The sequence below is a fragment of the Equus quagga genome, chromosome 5 (assembly GCF_021613505.1).
Source record: "Equus quagga isolate Etosha38 chromosome 5, UCLA_HA_Equagga_1.0, whole genome shotgun sequence".
Classification (NCBI taxonomy): Eukaryota; Metazoa; Chordata; class Mammalia; order Perissodactyla; family Equidae; genus Equus; species Equus quagga.
The window spans coordinates 138,345,485-138,371,184 of NC_060271.1; the positions used below are offsets into that span (position 1 = coordinate 138,345,485).

Here is a 25,700-nt window from a genome sequence, read left to right on the forward strand (position 1 = left end):
CAGTGCTGCTCAGCCAATGAGAAACGCCACAGCTCAGCCAATGAGAAGGCGTTCCCGCCCTGATGTGTTTCTCTCCCCCAATGGTCTTTCCTTTAGAACAGCCCCTCCCTCTCCCCCTTGTCTATATAAAGGCAGTTCCCCTCTGTTGTCTGGGTTTGCCTACGGTTTGCCAAAGCACGCGTGTCCCAGATTGCAATTCTTTTGGCTATTCCTGAATAAACTTGTCTTGAGATTAAAATAACAGGCAGCTTTGCTTTTTAACAGGTGCTGGTCCAGAGGACAGCTGGTGCTCGTGGAAGGTGGAGTCCCTGGGGTTGTGGTGGGAAGACAGACACCCAGGCTGTGCTCCGAATGCCGCACTGGTTTGTGGTCATCCAGGCCCTCTCAGTTAACTGCTCTGCGCCTTAGTGTCCTCATCTGTAAATGGATGCAAACATGTTGCTGTGCTTTGGGGATTAAATTCTGAGTCATTGATTAAACAACTAGCCATTAGTGCCATATAGCCCATGACTCAGAGGGTGGAGCTTCAAGTCACAGAGGGTGGTTCCCAGGCCCTGAAACCTAACGGAGTTTGCCTGGCCTGATTTCAAAGTTGTTTGGGATCAGTGATTTCTTCTTTCCTTCCGTGTCCTCCTTTCTGAAACAGGATGTCTGCAGCTGTTGTCCTGTGCCTGTCCTACCAGCATATTTTGGCAGCAAACAACAGTTTTCGAGTTTCACAGGTCCAAAAGGAGAGGAATTTTGCCCCAAGAGGGGTCTTACTAAGAGGCTTCCCCATACCTGATGTAGATTATTTAGGTGATGAGATTTGGGACTCTTAACATGCTGAGATTTAGATCAGATTTTGGACTTTGAATTGATGCTGTAATAGGCTGAGACTTTTGGGGGCCTTGGGATGGGGTAAATACATTTTGCATGTGGAATGGATATGAATCTTTCGGGTCAGAGGGTGGACGGTGGTAGCGTAAGTGAGCATCAGTGAGGCCATCTTGTTATGTAAATGGCTAAAAAGGCGAGCAGTCTGTGTGACTACTCGCTGCTTTCCACGTACTCTAAAACATTCACGTGCCCTCCTGACTTATGGCCTCCACTTGCGTACGTGCTCCCCGAAGACCTGATAAATTAAAACTCTGTTCTATGAGTTTCTCTCCAAGAACAGGCTGACCACAGGTGGGAAACACACCAACAAGGCGTCCATCACAGTTGATGGAAGAACGGAACAATGTGATGCTTGGAGGCCAACATCCCTGGACCTCTCCTTATTGCCCATGTCCCCTGTATAACTGCCTCAAGATTCTAGAGTCCTTGGAGACCAACATCCCTGGACCTCTCCTTATTGCCCATGTCCCCTATATAACTGCCTCAAGATTCTAGAGTCCTTGGAGATGGGTTTCTGAGATATTAGTCACCCATCTTCCAATTAGCTGGCTAATCTAATTAAACTTCCTTTCTTCATCTCCAACTCGTTGTGATTAATTGGCTCAGATCACGGTGAGCAGAGCCAGTCCATTGCTTAGTCTCAGTAGGCAGAATAATGGCCCCCCAAAGATGTCCATACACCAATCACTGGAAACTGAGAACATATTACTTGACACAAAGGGGACTTTGCAGATGTGGTTCCTATAAAGACCTTGAGATGGGGAGATTATCCTGGACTTCCAAGTGGATCCCATCTAATCACATGGGTCCTTAAAATCTGAGATTTTTTTTTTTTTTTTGCTGAGTAAGATTGGCCCTGAGCTAACATCTGTGCCAATCTTCCTCTTTTTACTTGAAGAAGATTGTCGCTGAGCTAACATCTGTGCCAATCTTCCTCTGTTTTATGTGGGATGCCACCAAAGTGTGGCTTGGCCAGCAGTCCTAGGTCCTCACCCAGGATCTGAATCTGTGAACCCCAGGCCACCAAAGTGGAGCATGTGAGCTTAACCACTATGCCACCTGACTGGCCTCAGAGAACTTTCTTGACTGTAGTCACGGAAGATGAGTTTTTGGAAGGGAGGCACAGAGAGATGCAATGCTGCTGGCTTTGGAGGAGGAGGCTGTGAGCCCAGGAATGTGGGCGCCTCTAGGAGCTGGAAAAGTCAAGGAAAAGGATTCTCCCCAGGAGCCTCCAGGAGGAACCAGCCCTGCTGACACCGTGGCTTCAGCCCAGTGAGACCCACATCGGACTTTCGACCCACTGAACTGGACGATAATAAATTAGTGTAGTTTTAAACCACTAAAATCGTGGTAATTTGTTACAGCAGGAGTAAGAAACTAATACAGTCTACATTTAAAGATACTTGAGCTCTGGATTTTTCTAAAAAGTTATATAATTCTGAGCAAATAGAGGTTTATAGAATCATATTCTTGTAATACTTAGAGTTGAACTGGTCTAGCATCCAGCACAGGATAGGTAAGGCGCTATCACCCCGTTTTAGGGACAGTGGAATTGAGGCTGAGAGGTTAAGTGACTTCCAGCAAGTTAGGGGTGAAGGGAGAACTCAAAATAGCTGGTGCTGGGCATCGGGGAGCACTGAGCCTTCCACACATCCGTCCCACAGCACCCAGTGCTACCCTGGTCCTCCCAGTTTTGAGGAATGCTTGTCCTCTTACCAAACGGCCATCTGAAAAGCTGTCCGGGTGGAGTTGTTTGTTTCCATGGGGGAACTTTGGGATGGGCTATTATCTGATCTCAGATCCTGACTTCTCATCCTGAGATTCTTTTGGCTGATCAGAGCATGGAATTCCTGAAGAATTCTGTTGTCAAATGTAGGACAAGAGGAAAGAGACTGGCCCATTCATTAGAGCAAGTAGTCAAATTGGGGGGAAAATACCCATTTGTTTTTACCAAATTGATCAGTAGATTGGGTATAAGTCTGCTTAGCAAATAATTTACCTCTGGGAGTAAAGTGGCATCATTAGTTTGTGCAAAGGAATTTATGGAATTCGTAAAGGAATTTATTTGAAAACACTGAAGTGATTGTGAAGACCAGAGAGTTAGAGGAAACCAAATGTAAACCTGCACTGTCCCACTCACCAGCTCAGTGACCTCAGTCATTCAGGGCCTCAGTCCCTGAGCTGTGAGGTAAGATGGTGACTCCCCAGTTCACAGGAGAGTGCGGGTCCAAAGGCGTCACGTAAGTGCGCGGTACAGAGCCTGCCGGGTTGACCCAGAGCTCAGTGAAGGGCTGGGCTCCCCGGGGCGATGGGAGATTGTTAGCATCATGGGGACCTAGTTCCGACCCAGCTGAAGCAGCGTTCCGAGGTACCGACCGAGGGCAGTGGAAACCCGTTGTACAGGAAGTGGGGGTTCCAGCCTCTGGGCTCGCTGATGCCGTCTTCATAGGCTGGAGGCAGCCATCTCGCCAGGGCTGTGTTGGAGGCTCCCCACCTGGGATGGTCTCTGTGGAAACAGACGTGGAGGCACATATGAGATGGGGAGGAAGGAAGCAGCAGTCCCAATGTAATAAACAATTCTCAAGGAAAATAGAGACAGCTGGCTTCCCAGAGACCCAGGGCTTCAAGAGTGGTCTCCAGGTGGGGTGCACAACCCGGGGGTACCCAGAGGTTCCCCTAGGGGTATATGGACGTGGAGCATCTCAAGAACATCAACTTCCAAAGCTCCTCGTTCCAGAGCACTCTCTGCTCTGCCGGAAAATGCACCTGAATTTGAGGCGTCCTGCCCATCAATGCCCCTGCACAACTTCCCTTTCCATTGGCCAGTCTCACCTCCTGTGGGGTGTGCAGTGGGGCCCTTCCCCGGAGGACAGAGCCTTCTGGGGCTTCCATCAAAGAGACAATTTGAAATCGTGCTGTGTTAACATCCTTTAATCAAGGCACCATAAACCATCCAGGGGTTGTGCCTTTTCCTGTCATATATATTTATCTTTAGGACCAGTTCCTGCTAGAAACAGGGCCCTTTGGGACTTTCTGGAATGTTCTAAATTCAGACGTGAGCTGACTCTCAAGGGAGCATGTATTAACACATTTATTTGAATTAAAAATGTCAGGCTTTTTCTAAGATTTCTCTTAGAAAGTCATATTTGGTTGATGGATTTGACAGTGAGAATGGACCCAGGCTGTTAGGGTAAATGGGAATGTTTTCCATAAAGAGACTGGGCTGAAGTTTTATTCTATTGGTCGAAATATATTTTGATAAAAATATAAAGTACATGACAAAGCAAAGCTGCGTTTAATAATATTTTGATTTTACAAACTACTTCTGAGCATGTCATGTTAAGGATGTGCCTCTAAGTAAAAGGCACAGGCACAATAAAGCCTCATTTGATATGTCCCGGAAAATTTTCCAGAAATTGAGAAAATGAAAGACTAATGGTTGGTAACTAATCCTTATGTAAATCAAGTGCTTTCCAATTTTTGTTAAAAAAAAACTGAAGGACAGCCTGCCTGAGTTGTTTGCTGATGGATCAACAGAAGTAATTTCAATGATAGCTCGTTATGTGTTCATTCTCTTGTGTATCTCAGAAGGGTCCTGAGAGGCAGGCTCCATTACTGCAGCAAAACTCCTTCTGTTCCCAAGACCTGTCCACACCAGCGGTGTTTCTGAGCCGGCACGTCTGCAGAGTGGATGACAGGCATGGGATTGCCGTTGACCGTGTAATTCATCATCCAGTGTGGAAAAAGGAGCACTCCTAACAACGCATCACGGTGTCGGGGTAACAGGCGTGCACAGGGACTGTCTCAGGCAACCGGGAGGCGCCGTCCCTTGGCCACAGGCAACGTGCACCCAACTGACCCGTGAGCTAGCCGACGCGTCCATCCATCTCATGAATACATTAATTCCAATGAAAATTCACTTCTATATTAATAACTGATTATCAATATTTGTAATATTTATGCTGATTCGATCAATGGTGTCCTAATAAGAGCTGTAAGACGATCTCAATCTTGAAGAAAACAGTTAACCCTTGGATCCTTGTGCTTTCTGGAATTCTTCTAAATGTGAAATTTCAATTTAGAAAATACAAATATGTAAAATATATAAAATAAATATATTAATATGTAAATATATAGATATTTGATAAAAATATATAAATGTATGAAATAAATGGATACATAACACTTGTATAAGAATAAATTATCTATGGGGCGTATGTAAAAGGAAAGGAATATGTAAAAGGAGAAAATAAAAGACTTTCCATCTTAAAATACCCTACATTTGAAAAAAAGGATAGACAAATTAGAATGGAAATATCAGTTCACAGAGCAAAGCAATAGGGGGAATTTTTTGTTAGAGAAGAAGTTGTTTTGTTTTTTTTGAATGGATTATTTTGGGCACAAAGTTGCTATGGTATCCGTGTTCCATTGGAATTTGTGAACAACTCCATTTGGGAATAACCGACAACTGGCTGTCTGTGTGGTGGCTGCAGAGTCATCGCAACAGAAAGGAGCGAGGCTGCGCGTGTGGGCCCTGCAGTGCACACCTGGCATGGGGCGTGCGAGGCCACGTGGCAGAATCATTTGAGTTGGAAAAGATGGGGATCCAGACGTTTTAAAAGTCCTTCATGCTTCTGATGTGTAGACTTAGAGCATGCAGGGAGTGAAGTCTGCAGGAATCATGGCAAGCTGAGTAATTTTAAAAACTTTTGGAGTGTTGGAAATAGACGTATTTAAAAGTTAGTTGGTTTGTTTTGACTCTAAATTATTATCACCATCCTAGACACAACGTGTACTGATCACTCTTAAAGAAATGAGACTGGTCGGGATGCTCTGCGTGAGAACGAGAGGAATCGTGTGCTCCTAGTACTGTGTCGGATCCGGGCCACAGAGTCCACGCGTCCAAAGGCACGGCTCAGTCCTGGCCGTGGTGACACACAAGACAGGGAGAGCTCCTTTCCATCTGCAGGTCTGCCAATGGCACCACAGGCTTCCTGGCACACAGAAAATGGACTCTCTGCTGCTGTCGCTCACATCACTGCTATGTCACCCGGGAACCGGTCAAGGATGACCCGTGGCAGCAGGCAGCGACGTTACTTCATGTGTCTGGAGGGACAGCACGGGGGAATAAGTCTACTGATGACACCTCGTTGATCTCCAGCACCCCAAAGCGGCTCAATCTGCAAAACTCCAGGGGACAGCAATGCATTGAATTAGCTGCAGTCAGCCAGCATGGGGGGACCGGACTGTGCTTTCATGGAGCGTCCAGAATCCTTACAGTTGGTGTGTCTTTACTGAGACTCCATAGCTCCTGGGGGAGGTGCTGTTTCCCTCATGAACGATGATAGAACGTCACCCTCACTACTTGGGCGATGGTCTCTCTTTTTGCTGGCAGACTTCCACATTTCGGCAGCTCGCCAGGATGTCATGGCAGCCCGAAGCACTCACGTGTTTCTACAACATCCCGCGAGTCTGTGCTCTTATCCTGCATGATCAGAGACCTAGCCAGTGCAGCAGGACCAGGAGAGAGCGTGATAAACGCCCACAGCTGCGTCCAGTGCTGGCCGGGGACTCGTGGCCACCGTGCATGGCCCTCCTCCAGGCTCTGAGGCATCGCTCTCCGACGTTGCTCACTTGTGTTGGAAGAATCCCGGCCCCAGTGGGATGGACTTTTAGCACCGTGTTATTCCCTTATTAGATCTGGATTAATGGCAGCATTGGAAAAGTGGCCATAAAGCTGACACAAATAAATGAATAGAAACATTTCTGGAGGAGAGTTTTGCAAGGGAGACAGATGTCTGTGCCTCCACAGTGGCTCCAAGTTACTGTGATTTATTTCAAACACTATCTCCTCTCTCCCAGGCACCAGTCACTACAGACTTAAGGAGGCCCTGAATTCTAGAGAGAACGGCAACTCTACAGTTCCAGCTTGAAGACAGCTTGGATGTCCAGCTCAGGACTGACACTGGGAGACTCCAGTCAACATGGGTCCTTCCAGCTGCTGACGTGGGAACACTTAGAACCGTGAATTTGTGCCTCCCCTGAAGAGAAGCACAAGGTCATATGTTGTTACATCCTGGGAGAAAATTGTTGAAGTTAATTATGTGCCAGGAGAAAACGACTGAAGTCAGCTTCTGACTTCTGTGAGTGCATCCTTTTCGCGCATCCCCCGAAGTGATGACGATGTGAATGAGGACGGCGCTGCTTAGTAAGGATGTGCGGCCCCACAGGAGTATGACACCCTGCAGCAGCAGCTGATAGCCCCCAGGAATTAATTTGGTTTCCCAAAGATGCCTAATGCCCTGTCAGGTGGCCTTGAAGTGCAAGAAAGCTCAACTCATTGTTTACCAGGTCTCTGGCTGGAGCCACTGGGCTGGAGGCAATTCAAACCAGTCAGTCTGTGAGGCGGGACGTGTCATTGCCCGTCACTGAGGGCGACATCGGAAATCTCTCGGAGGTGGAAGTCTTCTTCTAGAACTGGTACGCGCTCAGCATTTTCCAAAAACTCTGAAAAGCTTATTTATTCTGATGTCATTTGTACTCACTTTATGTTCTGAGGTATTTCGTGTTAGAAACAGCATCAGGTCCACCCACTTTCCCTTAAAGACTACCGAGCATCCTTGGGCCTCAGGGACTGCCCACCCCAGTCAAGGGCGTTGTTTTGTTTTTGGGTTTTTTTTCAGTTCAACTGTCAACATTACTAACTGACATCTTAGTGCCGTCTCTAAATTTTAAAGTGCAGCCTCAGCTCTCACCAGCCACATACTTGTTGTTTAAGAGCTATTGTTTCAAGCAGTTTAAGTTTAAACACGCAGATGTTTCCAAAAGCTAGAAGACTATGTTGAGTTTCCTTCCAGGAAAGCTCCACAAGCTTTCACTCCACTGAAAATTTCACAAATTAGATCAAAACACAAATGAGAAAAAAAGTGCAACTATGATTACAACGCAAATATCTAGAAAAAAAGGAAATTGTATGGTCAGTCATCAACTGTGAGGTATACGTACACCCACAAGATATTTGAATGACAGAGCCAACATTTACTTTGGATTCGTGACCATTTTGGGGCAAACTGATAATGGAGAATTATACGCCAAATTATATATACTCCAAATTATGTACTAAACCCAGGTAGATCTGGGGCTCCTGACCGTAATTTAAATGCATACATCAAATTTTACTTTCAGAGTTGATCATTTTCTCTATGAATTTATGGGTTTTGAAGGACAGAAGTTTACCCCAAGTAAGAGGTTTAGTGCAGAATTACTTTGTAAAGAAAATGGGCATTTCAGCCCTCAGTAGGATCTCGCCCTACAGCTTGCAATGCTGATTCCATTTCCCTGTATGTCTGCGCAGGATGTGCATTTGGCAAGCCTGGGTACCAGAGAGACGACTCAAGTCACGGGCTGTGTGTGTCACTGTGTGGCTGGAAACATCCTCTGTAGTCTCCGTCCATCTGATGAGGGCATAAGATGGTGAGGAGCCAGGTGTATTAGTGCTCGTTGCTGACTTGATATTATGCCTACCCTATGAAAAATTGTGCTATAACGAGAAGAAATCACAGCCAAAGTTTAATTAAGTAATGGCTGCTTGACTGCAGGAGCCCTTCCCCAGTGCGCTCACAGGAAAGGCACACGGAATTACGTTTCTGACCCTCTGTGGCTAAAGCCTTGGGCCAAGACCCAAGAGGTCTAGAATTTGTCCAGTGATTTCGTCACAACACTTACTGTAGTGGAGTTGTAGACTACGTGCTAGGAGTTTTAGAAACATTATCTCTCAAAAAAGACACAACGCTGCCAGGTAAGTGCTATTCCCATTCATGTGAAACGGGAGCCTAGAATGCCTGTGTGACCCACAGAGGGCGTCACAATTCCATCCACAGCCAGAACTTGACAGCACATGTGTGTGCTTTTCTAACATCTTTATGGTTAGAGATCCACATTTTTTTAAAAGGACAGATGCAGCATGCACGCACACACTCATGCATGAGAACACGGGCTGTGCGGGAACCCGAGGACAAGCCTTGGGACAAAGCGACAGAAGAGCAGAGTCTTGATGTAAAATGGGGATGCGACGCTTGCTGCCACACAAGGCGTTTGCCGCAGCACTGGCCACATCATCCAGACACAGTGGAGGCCCAGAGAAGACATTGGGGGAAGCTGAGTCAGTTGCCCTGGCCGGGGTTGGGGGGAGGCAGGCTCAGGAAAAAATGGCGGCCACTCACTCATTTATATCTTTATGTATATCTCTCTATATTTTCAGCACCTGAGTTGGTCTTCATTCCAAGTTGAGTCACGGCCTCTCCCCTTCGGCCCATCCTCACACTGTGAACCCAGCCGTGCCCTCTGTGGCCTGAAGGAAGCCCTCTGCTACATGGTCATCCTTGCAATCCTGGTCTCGGCTCCTGTCCACAGCTCAGGGGGGCTTCTTACAGCACTGAGTCTCTGTGGTCCCGCCCTATCCTTTTATCACGTTACTCTGCTATATTTTCTTCACGTCACTTGGCATCATCTAAAATTTCTTATTTTTTGACTCTTTCCCCATCCCTCACCATGGACTGTTCTGTCCCGGGGCTGTGTCGCTTGCTCACACTGCTGTGGAACAGGCTGGGCAGTGCCGGGCCAGCGTGGTGTCTGGTGGACACCTGCAGATGCAGTGAGGTAGTCAGAGCACGAGGAATTGGGAGCTCAGAGGCAGGAAAAGATTCACACGTGGTCTACAGAGCCCCACCCCTGACAGCGTCCAGTCACGCTCAAATCCAGCTCTCATGAGGAGATCAAGACCACCAGAGAGAGTACCTGTTGTTGCACGCGCCAGTGATCAGCCTGTATCGGTCTGCCAGGCAGGTGCGCGGACACTTGGGGGGCAGCATGTGAGGCAGGCATCCGGACATGTTCGCAATCATGTTCAGGAGATCTTCTGACAGAGCATCTGAGGGAAACGTCAAAGCATGAGCCCTCTTCTGTCCTAACAAATCCGCCTCATGAAGCAGACCTTCTAACCCCGTCTCAGAGGGGGCTCCGGGGCTGCGCTGGGATTCCTAGTCACCCACGTCATTCTTCGCAGGCAGCTCTTCCTTCCTCTTTAAGTCAGTTGCGCTCCCATTTAATTCCCTTGAGCCTCCTTATTGCTAAGAATGTGAGTTTTTTAAATTTATTTTTGCTCTGTGATCTCTCAGAAAAGCAATTCTAAGAGTTCTGAGCCCCCCAGAGATAAGCCATTTCTCTGAGCCACGACAGTCCCCCAGGGACGTCTCCAAATGTCAGTTTGTCACAACCACACAGCTGAGGCAGTGTGTCTGGCCACAGCCCATTGTTTCAGAAGACAGTGAATACGTAGTATTTACCTCTCCCCACCACAACCCTGCCTCAGTCACGTTTGCTAACAGTATTCATCTGTCCATCTACAAAACCCTTCTTTTTTCCTTCGTACTGATTTTTGGTTCTCTTCTTGTAAATCTTTCTAGATTAGAGCCCAGAAAATAGTCGTGTGTGTGTGTGTGTGTGTGTGCGCCAATTCTGCTGCTATTTATTCCAGAAATCAAAGCAAATTCTGCTTTCTTGTCGGTTAGTAGAAGGAATCATTGGTTCTTTCTCCAGGATGGTTTGTGTGAATCTTCAAAGATAAGGCCATAAAACTGATTAACCAGATACCAATGAAACTGAGACATTTGCTAGAAAAACACTGGAAGGAGTGTGTTCCATTTTCAAATTGGAGAGAAACAAAACTAGCCTCTTAATAATTACTGTCCACTGAACGATCTTGGTTGGATGGCTCCACATGAACAGGTAAATAAACCTTAGCCTACAATTTGCGTTCAGGTAAAGGAGGACTATGCTTTCCTTAAATAGATGAGTACAGATCCTCAAATACTCAAACAGATGAGAAAATATAACGAACAAAGTGCATTAAAAAGAACCGCGCCATCACAGCCATGTTAATAAACAAAACCAGTGCTAGGAAACAGCCTGGAAGGAAAGGCACTGACATTTAACGGTGGATGTTGCTTGGCGATGATGTGCTTGGAATCATTCGGATCCTTTTACTTTTCTTACATTCTGAATTTTCTGGATTGGCCATGTTGGTAAAGGAAATAACAGAAAACGTCCTAAATTATGGGGTTCTTCTGTTCTACATCATGGCCCACACCAAACCCATCAGCCTAATCTCCCTAGATACCCACACCCACAGGCCTGAGCAATGGTCATTGTGATTCTACAGCACGAACCAGATGACCTGCGACACTCTCTAACAGCAGAGGTCATCTCTACCAGAGCCCTAGCTTACACCAAGCAGGACGGTGGGCCAAGAACCCTTAGAAACATTTTCAGCTGTATGATTTGGAAGAAAAACCGTTTCAAGTGAATGCTTGGTTTTTATAAAAATCAATTAAACTTAACTGTTAAGTTTAGTATCTGAGAATTCTAGTTAATTCTGGTTAAGCTGAATCTCTTATTCTAAAGGCTTAGTAAATCAGCACTAAGTTAATCTATAGCTGGTTAGAAAGAAAGAACTCAGAGACCAAGTAGCTCACGGCACCACACTGAAAAAGTCTGACTAAGCTCATTAAAACAGAAATCTTGTTTTCTGGTCCTATCATAGGACTTACAAATACACCTTTTGATTGCAATCATTATCATCTCAATATCTTATATCGACAGTGTGCTTTAGATCTAACGCAACTTGATCCTTGACTTTATTTTGGTCAGTCGACAGCCACGTGAGTGAGTGGCCAGTGTTAGCACCCCCACTTTAGAGACGAGCAAATCGGTTCTCAAAGGCCTCGAGTAAGTCTGCTGATGCAATGGCCACTCGTGAGAAGCTGGGGTTGCCATCCTTCGCTCCCTGTAACCTGCCGCCTCCCACGTGAATGTGTTTCCTCAAAGGGCTTCTACGAATGGGCTCCCCAAGTTTTAACCAGGTCGGTAGGGAGGCCATGGAAGAACTCCTAAATTATATCAAATCTTGGAACAGGATGCTTAGATGATTGAGTTGGCTTTCCACATTCGATTTGAATAGCAGAGGAACGTTTCCCAGACTACGGAAAACGAAATATTGTAACTGTTTGATCTGCATTTTAAAGAACTGCATTTGTCCTGTGATGAGCAGAGAATTGCACCCCATGTGGTGACAAGGAAGAAACACTCCTGCCCACCCCCCGCCTGGCCCTCGACAGTCAACTGGTCCACCTGGTCCACCCGTGGAGCTGCTGCTCCCAGGCAGGGAGGGACACCACCTCCTTACCTGTTGGAGGCTGTGCTTGCTTAAGGTTCAAGTAGCCTCTCCTTCTCATCACCTGCACTGATGTTTCCATTATCTCGGCCGCCCGGGAAACAGCTCGGCTTGTTGGCTCAGGGAGTTTGGAAAAAGACAGCAGCTGCGATGGAGAAATGATCTCCCTTTTGTTGAGGTTTCTACGGCACAAAGAGGAGAGAGAAAATCAATTATTCTCTTACGGTTTCTTTGTAATTAATTGCTAGTCAATTAAGCAGACATTTATTGAGTACCTACCAGGTCCCAGGCTCCATGGGGAACTCAAGGCTGGAGCTTGTAGACATCCCGCTCACAGGAGGGCAGGACTCAGTGAGGGGGCAAGATGTGAATATAGATAATCTACCAATGTTGAATGATGAAGAGAATGGCCAATATCTGCACTTTGTAAACTTCTGTATCTGAACTCATTTGATTCTCATAACAACCGGGTAACATAAGCCTTCTCATCAAAATCCAGTGAGACATCAACCGATGAGGTGGGGTTCTGAGAGCGTGCAGCCCTGTCGAGGGCTCAGAGCCAACCAGTGCAGAGGCTGTGACCCAGCTCAGATCCCTGCTCTTTCCACTCCAATCAGAGAACCAACTCACCATACAGCAGAACACAGCAACAAAGCCGCTTGAGGTGAGAACGAAAAACACCCCGATGGAAAGTGCAACCTGGGGAGCCTGCCGCCCGAGTCACCCTCCCCAGCCGGCATCCTGTCCTCTCACGCGGGGGGGGGGCCTGGGCCTGTCAGGTTCCAGCAGCTCCAACCATGGGGACTAATCAGGGGTTTTTAAGGCCCACCTGCCCACTGGAATTTCAGGTCCCAGGGACCCCTGGAGGGGCAGGACTGAGGTGGCCTCTGCAACAAAGCTGCCATCACCTGGGTGGCACCTGCAGAGTGGCATTGTGGAGGCTCCAGGAGCCCCGTCTGAGAACTCAACCCTAACGTGAACCCCAGAACCATCAGGGGCCAGGTGGAGCCCAGGCGCTGGCAGGAAATCCCATCCCGGTGACGATTAGATTTGTGGTTCACAACGCTGGGACCTGGGGGGAAACAATCTCATGTGTCTCAGTTGTTCTGCTGGCTGTGATTAAGTGGGTTATTTATATTTTTTGTTTGTTAATGCTAACCAAGAATATACAGTCCTTACTGAGTGACAATAATGTGCCAGGGGCTGAGCTGAGCACTCGCCCATATTACTTCATTTCCTAAGTCATGACTTGTAAAACCTCAGAGATGGGTGCTGCAATTATGCCCATTTTACAGGTAGGACTTTAATTCATTGAAAAGTAAGGATCTTGCACCAGGTTGACAATCAATGAGTGACGGAGGCAATATTAATATACAAAAACTACACATGCACACAACGTATACATTAGAAACAAGCTGGTGTACACACAAATGCACACGGCATATAACGTAAAACATAAAATAGTTGTATACGAGAACTGCCAACTTTTTAAAAATCTTATTGAGGTCATATTTGTTTATAACATTGTGTAAATGTCAGGTGCACATAATGATATTTCAGCTTCTGCACAGGCTGCATCCTATTCACCACCACTAGTCTCGTTTTTATCCAGCCCCATACATGTGGGCCAACAGGTTTCTAAGGATACTGTGAAGTCATGAACTTTGAGGGGACTGAGACTTTGCAGAGCTAACCAGCTAGCTGGCGAGCCCACCATGCTTCCATGGGTGTTGACCAAGGACTGAGACTTTGCACAACTCACAAGCTAACATGGGAGTCTGCCACAGTTCCATTGGTGTTGGCCAAGGATACAGACTCTCAGCTCAGAGACAAGCGAAGTGACAACTCGCAGCAGCAGCAGGCCAGTGTCGGCATTTGTGTCAGTTCCCCGAGACTCTGTGGTAGACGGGAAAATGGCCCCCAAAGGTGTCTGCATCCTAGTCCCCAGAGCCTGGGAATATCTTCGGCTATACAGCAAAAGGAATTAAGTTGCTGATGGAATTAAGGTTGCTAATCAGTTGATTGTAAAATGGAGATATTATCTTGGATTATCCAAATGGGCCCAATGCAATCATAAGATGCCCTTAAAAGCGGAAGAGGGGGACGGGAGAGGGAGACGTAACTGTGGAAGAAGTGTCAGAGAAATGCAAGGTTACAACTTGAAGATGGAGGGAGGGGCCACGAGCCAAGGAACGCAGGTGGGCTCTAGAACGTGGAGATGGCAAGAAAACAGACTTTTTCCTAAAACCTCAGAGCACAGTCCTGCCGACTGCCTTGGATTTGAGACTTCTCCACTTGGAACTGCAGAGAGGATAATAATAAGACTTACACCCTCACCTACCTGAGTCCCTAGCCGATTCTGCCAGCCACTGTGTTACCCTGGCCTCCAGGGAGGTAGATGGGTAGATATTCTTCAAAACTGTTGTACAGGATTTCTCCAAACAGAACGTAACTTGGAAGATAATACATGAACGTGGAACAGCTCTGACAGAAGCAGGCATGGGAAGCCCAGAGAAACACACACACACACATCTGTCTGGCACCCGGCTACAGGAGGCTGCACCTCAAAACACCATGCTTCCCACCTCTCTGCCTGGTCTCCAGGTGGACAGCCTCTTGTCCTGGGGCCCCACATGCCAGCTGGCTGTTCTTGTCCCGGGACAGGCTGATGACAACTAAGGGTTTATGCCTTGGGCACGTGTCCTTCTCTGCACCTGGGCATCTTGGCAGCCCCCGTGCAGCCCCCACAGAGAGAGGCCTTTGCTGGCGGTCCCTTCCCTCCACAACCACTTTTGTGGGCTCCAGCTCTCTCAGGTCATGCAAGTTTGCCCAGGCCTCTTATACGACTGTTCAGTGGGCTGGAGTGTGCGCCATTCTGCTGTTTCCCACGGAGGCTTAGCAGTGGGTCATTCCCTATGCCCGTCAACAGTACGATCACAATCTACACCTGAGGCCACAGCTGCACGCGTTTGAAGGCCTCAGCTTTAGAATGTGAATAAGACATTAAGAAAAAACTGACACAGGGCCCAGCCTGGTGGCGTAGAGGTTAAGTTTGTGCAGTCGGCTTTGGTGGTCCCCAGTTCGTGGGTTCGGATCCTGGGCGTGGACCTATGCACTTCTCATCAAGCTGTGTGGCGCTGTTCCCACAGACAAAATAGAGGAAGATGGGCACAGACGTTAGCTCAGGGACAATCTTCCTCACCCAAAAAGAAGAAGAAGAAGAAGAAGCGAGAGATGCACATTCTTATTGCAGCAAAATATCTGACTCTGAACTCAAATTTGGGGAACGTCAGCTCCAGCCGGCTCAGCATTCTTAGTATGAGGAGCCTGGGGGAAGAGCTATGCGCCCAGTTTATGTCCCGGTACCACTCTGGATCTCTCTGAAATGGAGGATACAGGGCAATGGTGTCGTTTTCATTGAGGAATAATGCTCCTTAGCTTTTCAATCGGTCACCCGGGCAACGTGAGGAACGTTTTAACGTGAACAGTAAACAGGCTCAAAGGATGTCACCGACCTCAGTGCGGACGCTCCTGGTTGGATGTGTTCTGGAACTGCCAGCAAGTCGTGGATGCTGGAAACTGTCTCTGAATGCTAAAAGGGACGGATTTACCCATTGGGGGATGTGAGTCTCGGCAGATGGAAATGCAGCTCCGGCCGTGCAGGAGGCTATTGAGCCCAACAAGGACATTTGGTTCCTTGTTCCCCAATCCCGAGACCCAAAGCCTGCTTAATGGGAATGCTCCCATCTGCTGCAGAAATGGAGAGAGGACAAGGGCACCCTGGGGCCGACCTGAACATGCAAACTGTGTGCACACTTCTCCTGGAGAGAAAGGAAGACAATCTAGCAAGAGTGCTCAGGGACTAGGTTTTGCTGTAAGGCAAGTCAGCGCACGTCTGAGGCATGCAGGAGCCTTCCCTCATTGTGAGGGTCTTGGCAGGAGCCCCTCGGGAGGCGCTAGCTTCTCACCGGGTTCCCTGAGGCAGGCCTGTTGGGATGCTCCCTCTCCCTGACATGGGTGCCTCTTGGGCCCCTCCCCGCCAGCCTCTCCTCGCAGGGGCCCAGACTCCCCGGACCCCGTCTCCTCCTGTCAGAGGAAGACAGGGTCTGGCGTCAGGGTCGAGCCCTCCTCTGCTCGCCCTGTTGTCACACAGCCATCAGCCTGAGATGTCAATTTCTGTCCTGCCCCAAAGTCTTAGGTTCTTTGTGTCCCCGTCCAGAGAAACTCATCTGCATGCCCCCCGGCAGCTGGCTGGCTCCTTCCACGCAAGGCCTCCAGGAGCCTTCTCCACTCTCTGTTTCTTCCCTCTTGATCTTCCTCCTCTTTCTCCTTCCTGCTCCTGTGTCTAACTCTCTCTGTCTGTGTGCCTCCCTCTCTCTCTCTGTTTCTCTCTCTGTCTCTTTGTCTCTGTCTTTGTCTCTCCTTCTCCATCTCTCTGTGTCTCTGTCTATTTCTCTGTATCTCTGTCTCTGTCTTCCTGTCTCTGTCTCTATCTGTCTGTCTCTCTCTACTTCATGACAAAGAAGATCAAGGCTGCTGTCTTCTCCCGCAGACTCTGGCCCCGCCATGGCCAGCATTGTATCTCTTCATCCCCATTACCAGTTTCACACACATGTCTGCAGAATGGAGTAATGAAAGCCATTTGATATTCCTAGTGATCATTGTGGACCCTACATGACGGACTTTTTCCCTTGTTTTAGAATTTATGAAGGAAGCAGAAATCACATAATACGTGAATCATAGTTTTTAGGATACAAAGTTACTTTAGAAATTTTTTAAGGATAAAATATATTGACTAATTATCTTATTTAGATAACTCAGGTTTCATGTTTTACTATTTCACAAATAATAAATAATTATGCAATTATTTGGGGATTTTTGTCAATACTAATTATTAAAATTGAATCATTCATTCTGTGACTAGTAAGCAAAAAGCAAATTAAGCACTTACTACTTCATTGACCCTAATAGAGAAACAGTTCCATGTAAGGAAAAAACTTAGCATTTCTAGTCTAAAACATACCTGCTAATCGTAAATAAATGACTTTATAAAGAAATTTCTGAAAACCACCTCAGAAGACCTTATTGATTATCCATCTAGATAAGTTTCCCCCATCTTCATGTTTCCATTTAATTATCAACAGAAACAAAAATGTCAAACAAATCTGGGGCCACATTTCGTGTTTGGGGAGGGAACTTTGTAACATGGAATTTCCGTGCTCTGCGCTTGGCCAGGAGTGAAATGCGAGGGCTCCCTTTACCCACCTCTGCGCCCCGCGACCGGCCAGCAGCTGTGTGACGCTGAAAGGCCATTTAAGTCTGAGACACCCCGGTCTCCTGTCCTCGTGGCTTTCAGTAAAACCTGCCTTGGAGACTCCATCAGCCTCAGCTCGCTGGTGGAGTTGTCACGGGTGAGAACCACCTGGGACCTCCTCCCACGGCCAGGGAGCAGTCTGTGCCATGGACAGTGACGTCCCATTGTGCCAGATTAATGCCTTGGCCAAGGACAAAGTTCGATTCAGAAACCTAAGGAGAAAGTCGCCTTCTAGGGTAGATCCTGACAGGGTTAAGGCTTGTTTGGCTGGTGGAACACAGGGTTCAACCCAGCTGAAGGTTCGGGTAAATGCGGCGTTTGCCTCATCCTGCAGCCTGGGCTCGTGCAGTGGCAGCGTGAACTGAATGCTTTGTGGGATAAAGAGGCCCCGATGCAGGCCCATCAGATGCGCTAGGGTGGTCACCGCAGGGACGTGAAGGTGAAGATGGTACACACGAGAGGGCTGGATATCACTGGGGAACAATTCTCCATACGTCTTGGTTGTTTCTCCTCAGCTCGTGAAAACACAGATGCTGCCCACCTTTGTTCCAGTTGACGTTCACCAAGCTGTTTAGATAGCGAGTACATCTGCCTCCACAGAACGCTGTTATCTCCCCGTGTAACAGAGGTGCGTCCCCTCCAGGGCCAGAGCCATCACAAAAGGTGCAGGTTCCTAAGCTCTGGGCCCTGCCCATGTGCACTGCCCCAGGGAGCTGGTCCAGGGACCACACACCTGCTGAAGCAGGGCTGCTGTTCTGCTGTGAGTGAGCTCCTCGTCTCTGAGCCAGGAGTTTCGTGCCTTCTCTGGCACCGTGCAACCATGCTGGGCTGGTCATTGGCTGTGAGAAATGTGAAATCCCAGACACTTTGCCATTCTGGACACGTCTACAGGCCTCAGTCTGTTCCCACATTGCTTTCCAAAAATGTGGTGCCGTGCTGCCATCCAGGAGTGTGTGGCAGAACTGGTCACAGCTTTCCCTGTGGATATTACTAAAGTTTTTTTTATTTTTCAGCTACAAAATAACAAGGTTTGTTTTTAAGTGTAAAAGTATTTTGTCATCAAAATTTTTACTCACAGCTGCTTATCAACTAATCAACCAAATATTTTTGGATTATCTGTAGAATACCCACCCCTAAATTCAGTGCAATATTAAGTGTTTGTCTTTACAGAGGAATGTGAACTTCCTGAGAATGGAGGATATTTTTAATTTATCTGTATCCTCAGCATCTAGCACAGAGCCTGCTATATGATAGAAACAGTACTTATTGAAGAAACAAATATATTTTGAGCAGTAGAGTATTATTTGAGAGTTATCAAAAAGCAAATCTTTCCAATAAAATGTCCCCAGCTGGCTTCCACGAGCTCCTACCACCATCAGCCACGTCTAGGATCAAGGATCCTGTTAGCACACGACTCTTACTGAGAGAGGAACATGAGCTATGACTGTGCACTTGTCCACTCCCATTTCTTCACGGATAATTGATGTCACAGTCTTAGACACGCTGACGTATGTATGAGGTCATGAGAAATAGTCTTTCTTTCTTTCCCCTTTGATTCAAGTTTTTAGAAAACAGGTAAAAGTTAGTTTTCAGCCAATATGGACAATAGGGTGTTTTCTGGCTAGAAGGGTAGAAATTTCGACTAAATCAGCCACTGCCTGGTGATATTCTGTATCTTGAGAGCTTATATAATTATTAGCCAACTTCTGACAAAATGATGTACTTGTGAGGATGAATCTGCTTCTCAGGTCTGCTCTTTTGCTTTGTTTGTTTTACAAACATCTAAGGTGAAAATTTAAGACTGACGTGAGTTACAGATTTAAAATTCAGGTTCTTAGTTTCTTAGAACAGATGATGGGTACATTCAGTCCCTCATCACAGGTCCTGGGTGATGCTGCAGCCACATCCCGATGACCCAACCCCAGGGACCTGGTGTCTGGATGGCTCCTGTCCTCCTTTGTCTGTGCCTAATTCTTGAGGACAGAGTCCCCCTAATCTGTCAGACTTCAGTCTCCACCATCTTTTAAACCAGCATATAGTGAATTCCAGCCAGATCACCTTGCTTTGCTCTCTTTTGCTAGAGAAAGAATTGAAGACTGAACGCTGGTTCTTTCAGTTGCTTGCACTTGATCCTAGGAAGGTGAATTGACCCATGTGAGCTCCAGCTCCTAATTTGTAAAGTGGAGATGCTGGGACTAATTTTGGAGACTATCATGAAATTAAAACAGGCAAATGTGTGAGGACTCACACAGGTTTGGCACAATCCGGGTGACATGCACGTCTTTTCCCCACCTCCTCTCCTGGAGCCTTTGGAACGTCCTACCTTTTCATTGTGTTGTAGATGGCGTTATCCACCACGAGCCTGCTCTCCTCCAAAATTCGGATAACGTGAGAGTCCTCCGTCTTCCCTGTGGAGTGAGATACCACACAGTCAAAACTCGATTGGATTCAGCAATTCCCCGTCTTTTTAGCTCTCTCCACCCAGTCCAGCTGGATGTGCTGATCAGCGCACGGTTTCTGGGGCTGTCAGCTCTGTGGGTAAGTTTACTCGTGGGCCTCAGTTTCCCCATTTTAAAATGGGTATTAGTTCCTCCCTCGCAGGGCCACCTGTGGACTGGGAGGAGGGAAGGACCCAACACTGTCCTGACCTCGGCCCAAGGTCAGTTTGGCAACACTTATTTCTCACCTGCCCAAACCACCTCTCACGACTCTGAATAGCTTTTTCCGAATATTTTTATCTATACCAGTAATTATAGAAAGTTCATAATAACATTCGCCTGTTTCAACTTGTGCATTTATAAGAGATAAATTATTCAAATCTACTGGCAGTTTCCAATGAAAAGACTCCCATTTTATCCTATGTTTTTATTTTTTAGTGGTTGGAACATTTAATAAGTGCTGTGCTCTGAAAGTTTGTGTCTCTCAAAATTCACACGTTGAAATTCTAATGCCCTATTTGATGGTATTAGGAGATGAGACCTTTGAGAGGTGATTAGGTCGTGAGGGTGGGGCCCCCATGAATGGGACTTATGCCCTTCCAGTAGGGGTCCCAGACAGGTCCCTCACCCCCTCCACCGTCTGTGACCAGGAAGGGCCCTCACCAGACACCAGATCTGCCGGTGCCCTGACCTCGGGCCCCCAGCCTCCAGAACTGTGAGAAGTAAATGTCTGTTGTTATGAGCTTGCCAGTCTATGATATACTGTTACTGCAGCCCAAACGCACTGAGACAGCCAGTTAAGATGCCATTTCTGGGTTAAAAAGTGAGATTCTAAATGAACAACATAAAGTAGTCAAATCCTTCCCGTAATACACACAAAAAAGTCTGTTTCTAAATTATCTTTTGCATAATCAATTCTTTATCAAAGGAAGTACATTTATTTCTAAAAATAAATAGAATATCAGAATGTTTTCAAATATTACACCTCTATATAGAAAAAAAATTGTTTTTAAAGAGGTAAATATCAATATCTTTAGAACTAAGTAGGCATGGCATATTCCAGAAAATGTATTAAATTCGTGAGTAAGCTTAGCAGGATGAAGTTGCCTGATGGCCTCTGTCCTAAAATTTAACTAATGATTTCGTTGCAAGAGGAAACAAAGTGACTGGGAACCGTTAGAAAAGTTTGAGGGTCTTTAGGCTGCAGGTTCATCGAGGCAGAAACCATCTCACGTCCCCACCGTCCACCTGGGTGCTGGCGTGGCGCCCACACATGGGGGACCCCATCAGAGCATCTAAGGGCTGTCAGGGCTCCAGCCTCGAGCGCCTGCAAAGCATCCGCCAGCCCACAGCAAACCCTCCATACTGTCACTCCTCCGCTCCTGCCTGTTTCTGCCCGACCCAGTCTGTGCTTCTGACCGTCACATTTCTTAGTGTAGTACAGCCAAGTGAGGAAAAGTTCCCTGTGGACCGTCCCTTGGGGTTCTGGGAGAAGCTGGGCGGAGGGTGACCCTCCCTCTGCAGGGTCTAATAGAGAGCCCTGGGGGCAGCTGCAGTGGGCAGGGTCCCCAGGGCAGGGGTGGTGCATGCAAGCTGGGCTCCGCAGGTCCAGGCCTTAAAGGCTGTGAGTTCTGGCCGTGGTATCTGAACACAGGCCAGCCTCACATGAGTGCACTGTGGCACAGACAGGTGACAGTGTGGGGGGACCAGGGAACCTCAGAGGAGGCAGAGGCAGGGGCATCCAAGGACCCGTGTGCTTGAGGGGGTGGAGAGAGTTCCCTCAGATGTCAGGGATGGACCCCCACAACAGCCTGGTGTCAATACGCTTGTGGTTTTCGTGCATTTCCTCTCATTCCTTCTAAAGCGACCTTGGCGCTCACGTTTTCCTTTCTGAAGTCAGCCATGGCCCCTCACTTGCCAAATGCAAGGGTCACCCACACACTTGAATTTGGTGCCAGATTTTCTCCACTAAGATCAATGGCTGGTTCTTCACAGGCACTTGGCAATGTGTTAGAACAAACTGATTGAGTGTAAAGGAAAATGTTTGTCTGCTATCCTTGGAATTAGCAGTTGCTAGAAGGTCATTTCTTGTTATTGACAGATGTTAATATAATTTAAGCTTAACTGATCACTTGTGGCTTACTCTCCAGTCTCTTTTCTCATTACAAAATAGTTTACTGAATTTCTAAAAATTGTGTTACAGGCTTGCAGATTATTATTCTCTTCAAATTTTTGTATAAGAAATGTATTTTTGTCTTGAAAAATTTCCCCCAGAAAAACGTAATTCTCCTCCACGACAGTATCAGGTCTCTGCTGGGGCTCGACAGATGTGCACTGCTTGGTTTCTTCTAGGCTGCACGGGAGCGACAGGCGGATCCTTGCTTCCCGGCTCTGTAGTCACTGTCTTTGCTCAGCAGCTCCTTCCAGTCCAGAGCCGGCCGCAGGGTGAGGGTGGTCCCGGGGCGGCGTCCAGTCGTAGGATCACAGACTTAGACATTGCGAACCTAGCCTCTTCTTTTCAGATCTGAAAACTAAATTCTAGAGCTTCACGTGACTTGTCTGATCAGCCTTCTAAGGATGGTTACCATCCCGGCAGGGTGTGCTGTCCCCCACAAGTCCCGCTCCGTGCATATTCGTCTCCTATGTGGAAGAGTCAGAGGGCAGGAAGCCGTTGTGCAAGAAAATACTTTCTTTCAGAAAGAAGGAAGCTACTTATTTCCAAAGAGTATTGATCTTAAAAAAAAAGAAAAAGGACCAGAAGGCCCAAATCTTCCTTCTCTGCCACAGAAACTGGGCCTGGCTCCTGCGCCCGCCCCTGACTGGCTGTGAGGACTTGGTTTTGCTCAGAGCTGTGTCTTGATTCTTCCTTTAATAATCCCGATTTGCTGAAATCCAATGGACTGGAACAAAGCTTGCCAACTCTCCTTTTTAAACAATTCACGCATTAGGCTGGCTTCCCACATTTCTCAACCTGCAGGCAACGCCTCTGCTTCCTGTTGTTTATTTGCATCTTATTTTCTTTCAGTAGCTTTAACTTGTTGGGACATTTGCCATAAAGATAATTGCACATAAATCTTGGCTTTGTGCAAACCCTGGAAATTCATCCTGATCCTCATGGGGATGAATACACACGGTTTCCATGAAAACCTCCCGTCAGGTTTTTTGAGAAGGGACTCATATAGAATTTTTTCTTAGACCCACAATGGTTATGCATGTATTTTTGAGCAAAAACGAAATCTTTTTCACCACTGAATTATTTTTATTACAGAATTTTCAGGTGCTGAAGTTTATTTCTCTTTGATCTGATGGTCTCGGGATCCGACTCCAGAATGTTCACTGAGCCGGAATCTCTCATGCTTCACAGAAGTGCACAGCTGTGTGAGGCCTCGCTTTGTTGCTCAAACATTCCTCCAGTTCATGAACCAGCTACAACGCGTATCCAGGACTGATGTTTGCTGCTGGCTGTTTGTCAGCGGGATTCGGATGCGTGTGCCGTCGTTTCTGTGTAAAGACCTGGGAAGTGAGAGTGAGTTTGATCGCAGCTCTGCCACCTCCGGGTCTCTGTTCTCTGCGCTGTGAAATGGGTGACTGGACCACACTGGGATGAGCAGCCCACATGGCATAAGGCTGCGAGGAGGAGCACATCCGCCTGCAGACCACCATCTGTGGTCCAGCAAAGACCCTGGTCCTCGTGCCCAGAGCCTCAGGCTGGCTCTGAACAATGGAGAGGGAGCAGTCCATCTGTCTGCATCCCAAGTCTGTGAGCACAAGCGATGTAACCGACTCACATGGAGAATCAAGTGTTGCTGTCATTTAAATCTTGGCTATGGTGCAATGTGACTGACGAAATTATGCTTCAGAGAAAGTTTCCCAGTGAGTAACTACTTTGTTTCAAAGCTACTGTTGGCTTGTTATCAACTGGGAAAAAAAATTTCTTAATAAGTAATGTAAAATTGAAACACTGTGAGATAAATTATTTTCTAAATAAGTAATTTACAAGTAATACACCAGCTTCAAAAGATCCTGATGAACAATGAAATAGGCTGTATTATTAAATGCTGCGTTGGGCATTATTTATATGTTTATTGAAAGTTTACGCAGGAAAAAAAAATCAAATCTCTCAGAGATGGGGAAGTAATAAAAAATTGCTCTAGCAAAGCCATAGATACCACATTTCCCAATTTTTAAAAAATATGATTTCTAAAACCAAAAACTGTGCTGCACAGGTATTTTTATATTCTGTTGACTAGCTCTCGTGCAGCACAATTTTGTCATAACTAGCCACAGGACTTCCAGCTGTTGTTACTATGGTTTTGCAGAACTAGGACCTTAGTAAATAATAATGTGAGGACAGATTAATCACTTCACAAAACGTTCGCTGAACATCTGTCGTGTGCCAGGCACTAGGATGAGTGATCGATGTGGGGAGGTGGAAGCATTTTCCTCTAACGTGTGAATTGGGTCTCATTTTTCTAGTGTTGGCCTGGCACACTGCACACGATACTTTACATGGAGTGTGTCATTGACACACGGAGTAACCAGGACGGATAATTCCCAGGTTCCTCCAGCTTACAGATGAGGAAAGGGAAGGAACACAGAGGGGCTCCCCAGTTAGTGAACGGCAGGAGCAAGCCAGTCCTGCTTTCTCCCACCCCAGAGCTCGCCTCCTCGCTCCTGACGCAGTGGATGGCCGGGTGCTTTCTAAGAAGCATGAGAGTAGGTGCAGGACTTTAGTGCAACTTTCCATAAGATGGACAGCTCCAGAATTTAGTAAAATTGGAAAAACTGTGGCTTCCAGCAGGAGTGTGGGTGTGGGCTTCAGGGACCCAGAGTGCTGGCCAACCAGGAGATGACCGAGAGGCCGGAGGTTCCCGGGGGAGGCCAGCGGGAGCAGAAGCTCCAGTGAGGCTGCGTGGACCGCCCGACAACCTCCAGAGAGGCGGGAGGCTGCCCAGTGAGGGGCGACGCTCCAGAGGCCAGCAGCCAGGGAGCATCCGAGAAACGCCCTCCACGTTCTGCTGGAGTACATTCCCTTCTGGGTGCTTGGGGATTTGTCCTGCTTTTTAATTTTTTTTCTTAGCAAAACAAAAGCAGAGTTGGAGCTGTGAGTATTTTAATCACTGCCTTTCCTTAGCTTTCTTAACTGAATTTGGCAGTGCAGACACCCTGACTCCAGAAAATATATCACAGAAGTGATTTAATAAAAAATGGTTTTATAGCAAATGAGCAAACACTACTCCCAAAGAAATGTTTTTTAAAACATGTGAGCTGGTGAAATGGAAATTTCCTATTGTGTAATCATAGAAAAATCAGTTATTTTTCACAAAGAATTGTATTCTAATTCTTCTAAACTCAAGAATTATTATTCTTTCTGGGAAAAGCAGAAAAAAACTCCAAAGGGCTCCTAACTGACTCGAGAAATACCTGATGCTTCTGTTTTGTGAACAATAACTTTGTAAGGTCAAAAGATGGTATTTGACTTGTTACTTACCCCAAAGGAGGTCCTTGCCTCTCAGGATGAAAGGGAAGAGAACTCCAGCGCAGGCCACAGCCAGGGTGGCCCCCAGGACCACGAGTGCTCTCATCCTGGAGTGACGAGGGACACAGAACGTGCAGACACTCAAGGGCAAGGTCGACGGGAGCTGCTTTTGGGAATTTGTTAGTTAAATCTCTGTCAGCCGACTCTTCACTTACTGGTCTCTACAAAGGTGAAGTAGTCCCTTAAGCTTGGTCCTCAAGCTCTGAAGATTCTGAATTACCCGGGGAATCAAGGAGACTGTCACTCAGGTATGGTGTCAATTATTTGACCAGTCCTAATTTGAAAATGGGTGCTTCCTGT

General features: G+C 47.0%; 1 protein-coding gene across 1 annotated transcript in view; it reads right to left on the reverse strand.

Annotated features, from left to right (window-relative positions):
• Nucleotides 1–25,446, reverse strand: part of TPO (thyroid peroxidase) — a 54,480-nt gene extending 29,034 nt beyond the window's left edge. Inside the window, exons 1-5 of the mRNA XM_046663075.1 lie at nucleotides 25,353–25,446; nucleotides 19,747–19,831; nucleotides 12,122–12,291; nucleotides 9,676–9,808; nucleotides 3,256–3,385 (exon numbers count right to left, since the gene is read on the reverse strand). Of these exons, the coding sequence (XP_046519031.1) occupies nucleotides 3,256–3,385; nucleotides 9,676–9,808; nucleotides 12,122–12,291; nucleotides 19,747–19,831; nucleotides 25,353–25,446 (612 nt within the window). The remainder of the gene's footprint in view (nucleotides 1–3,255; nucleotides 3,386–9,675; nucleotides 9,809–12,121; nucleotides 12,292–19,746; nucleotides 19,832–25,352) is intronic.
• Between the last annotated feature and the right edge of the window lie 254 nt (nucleotides 25,447–25,700).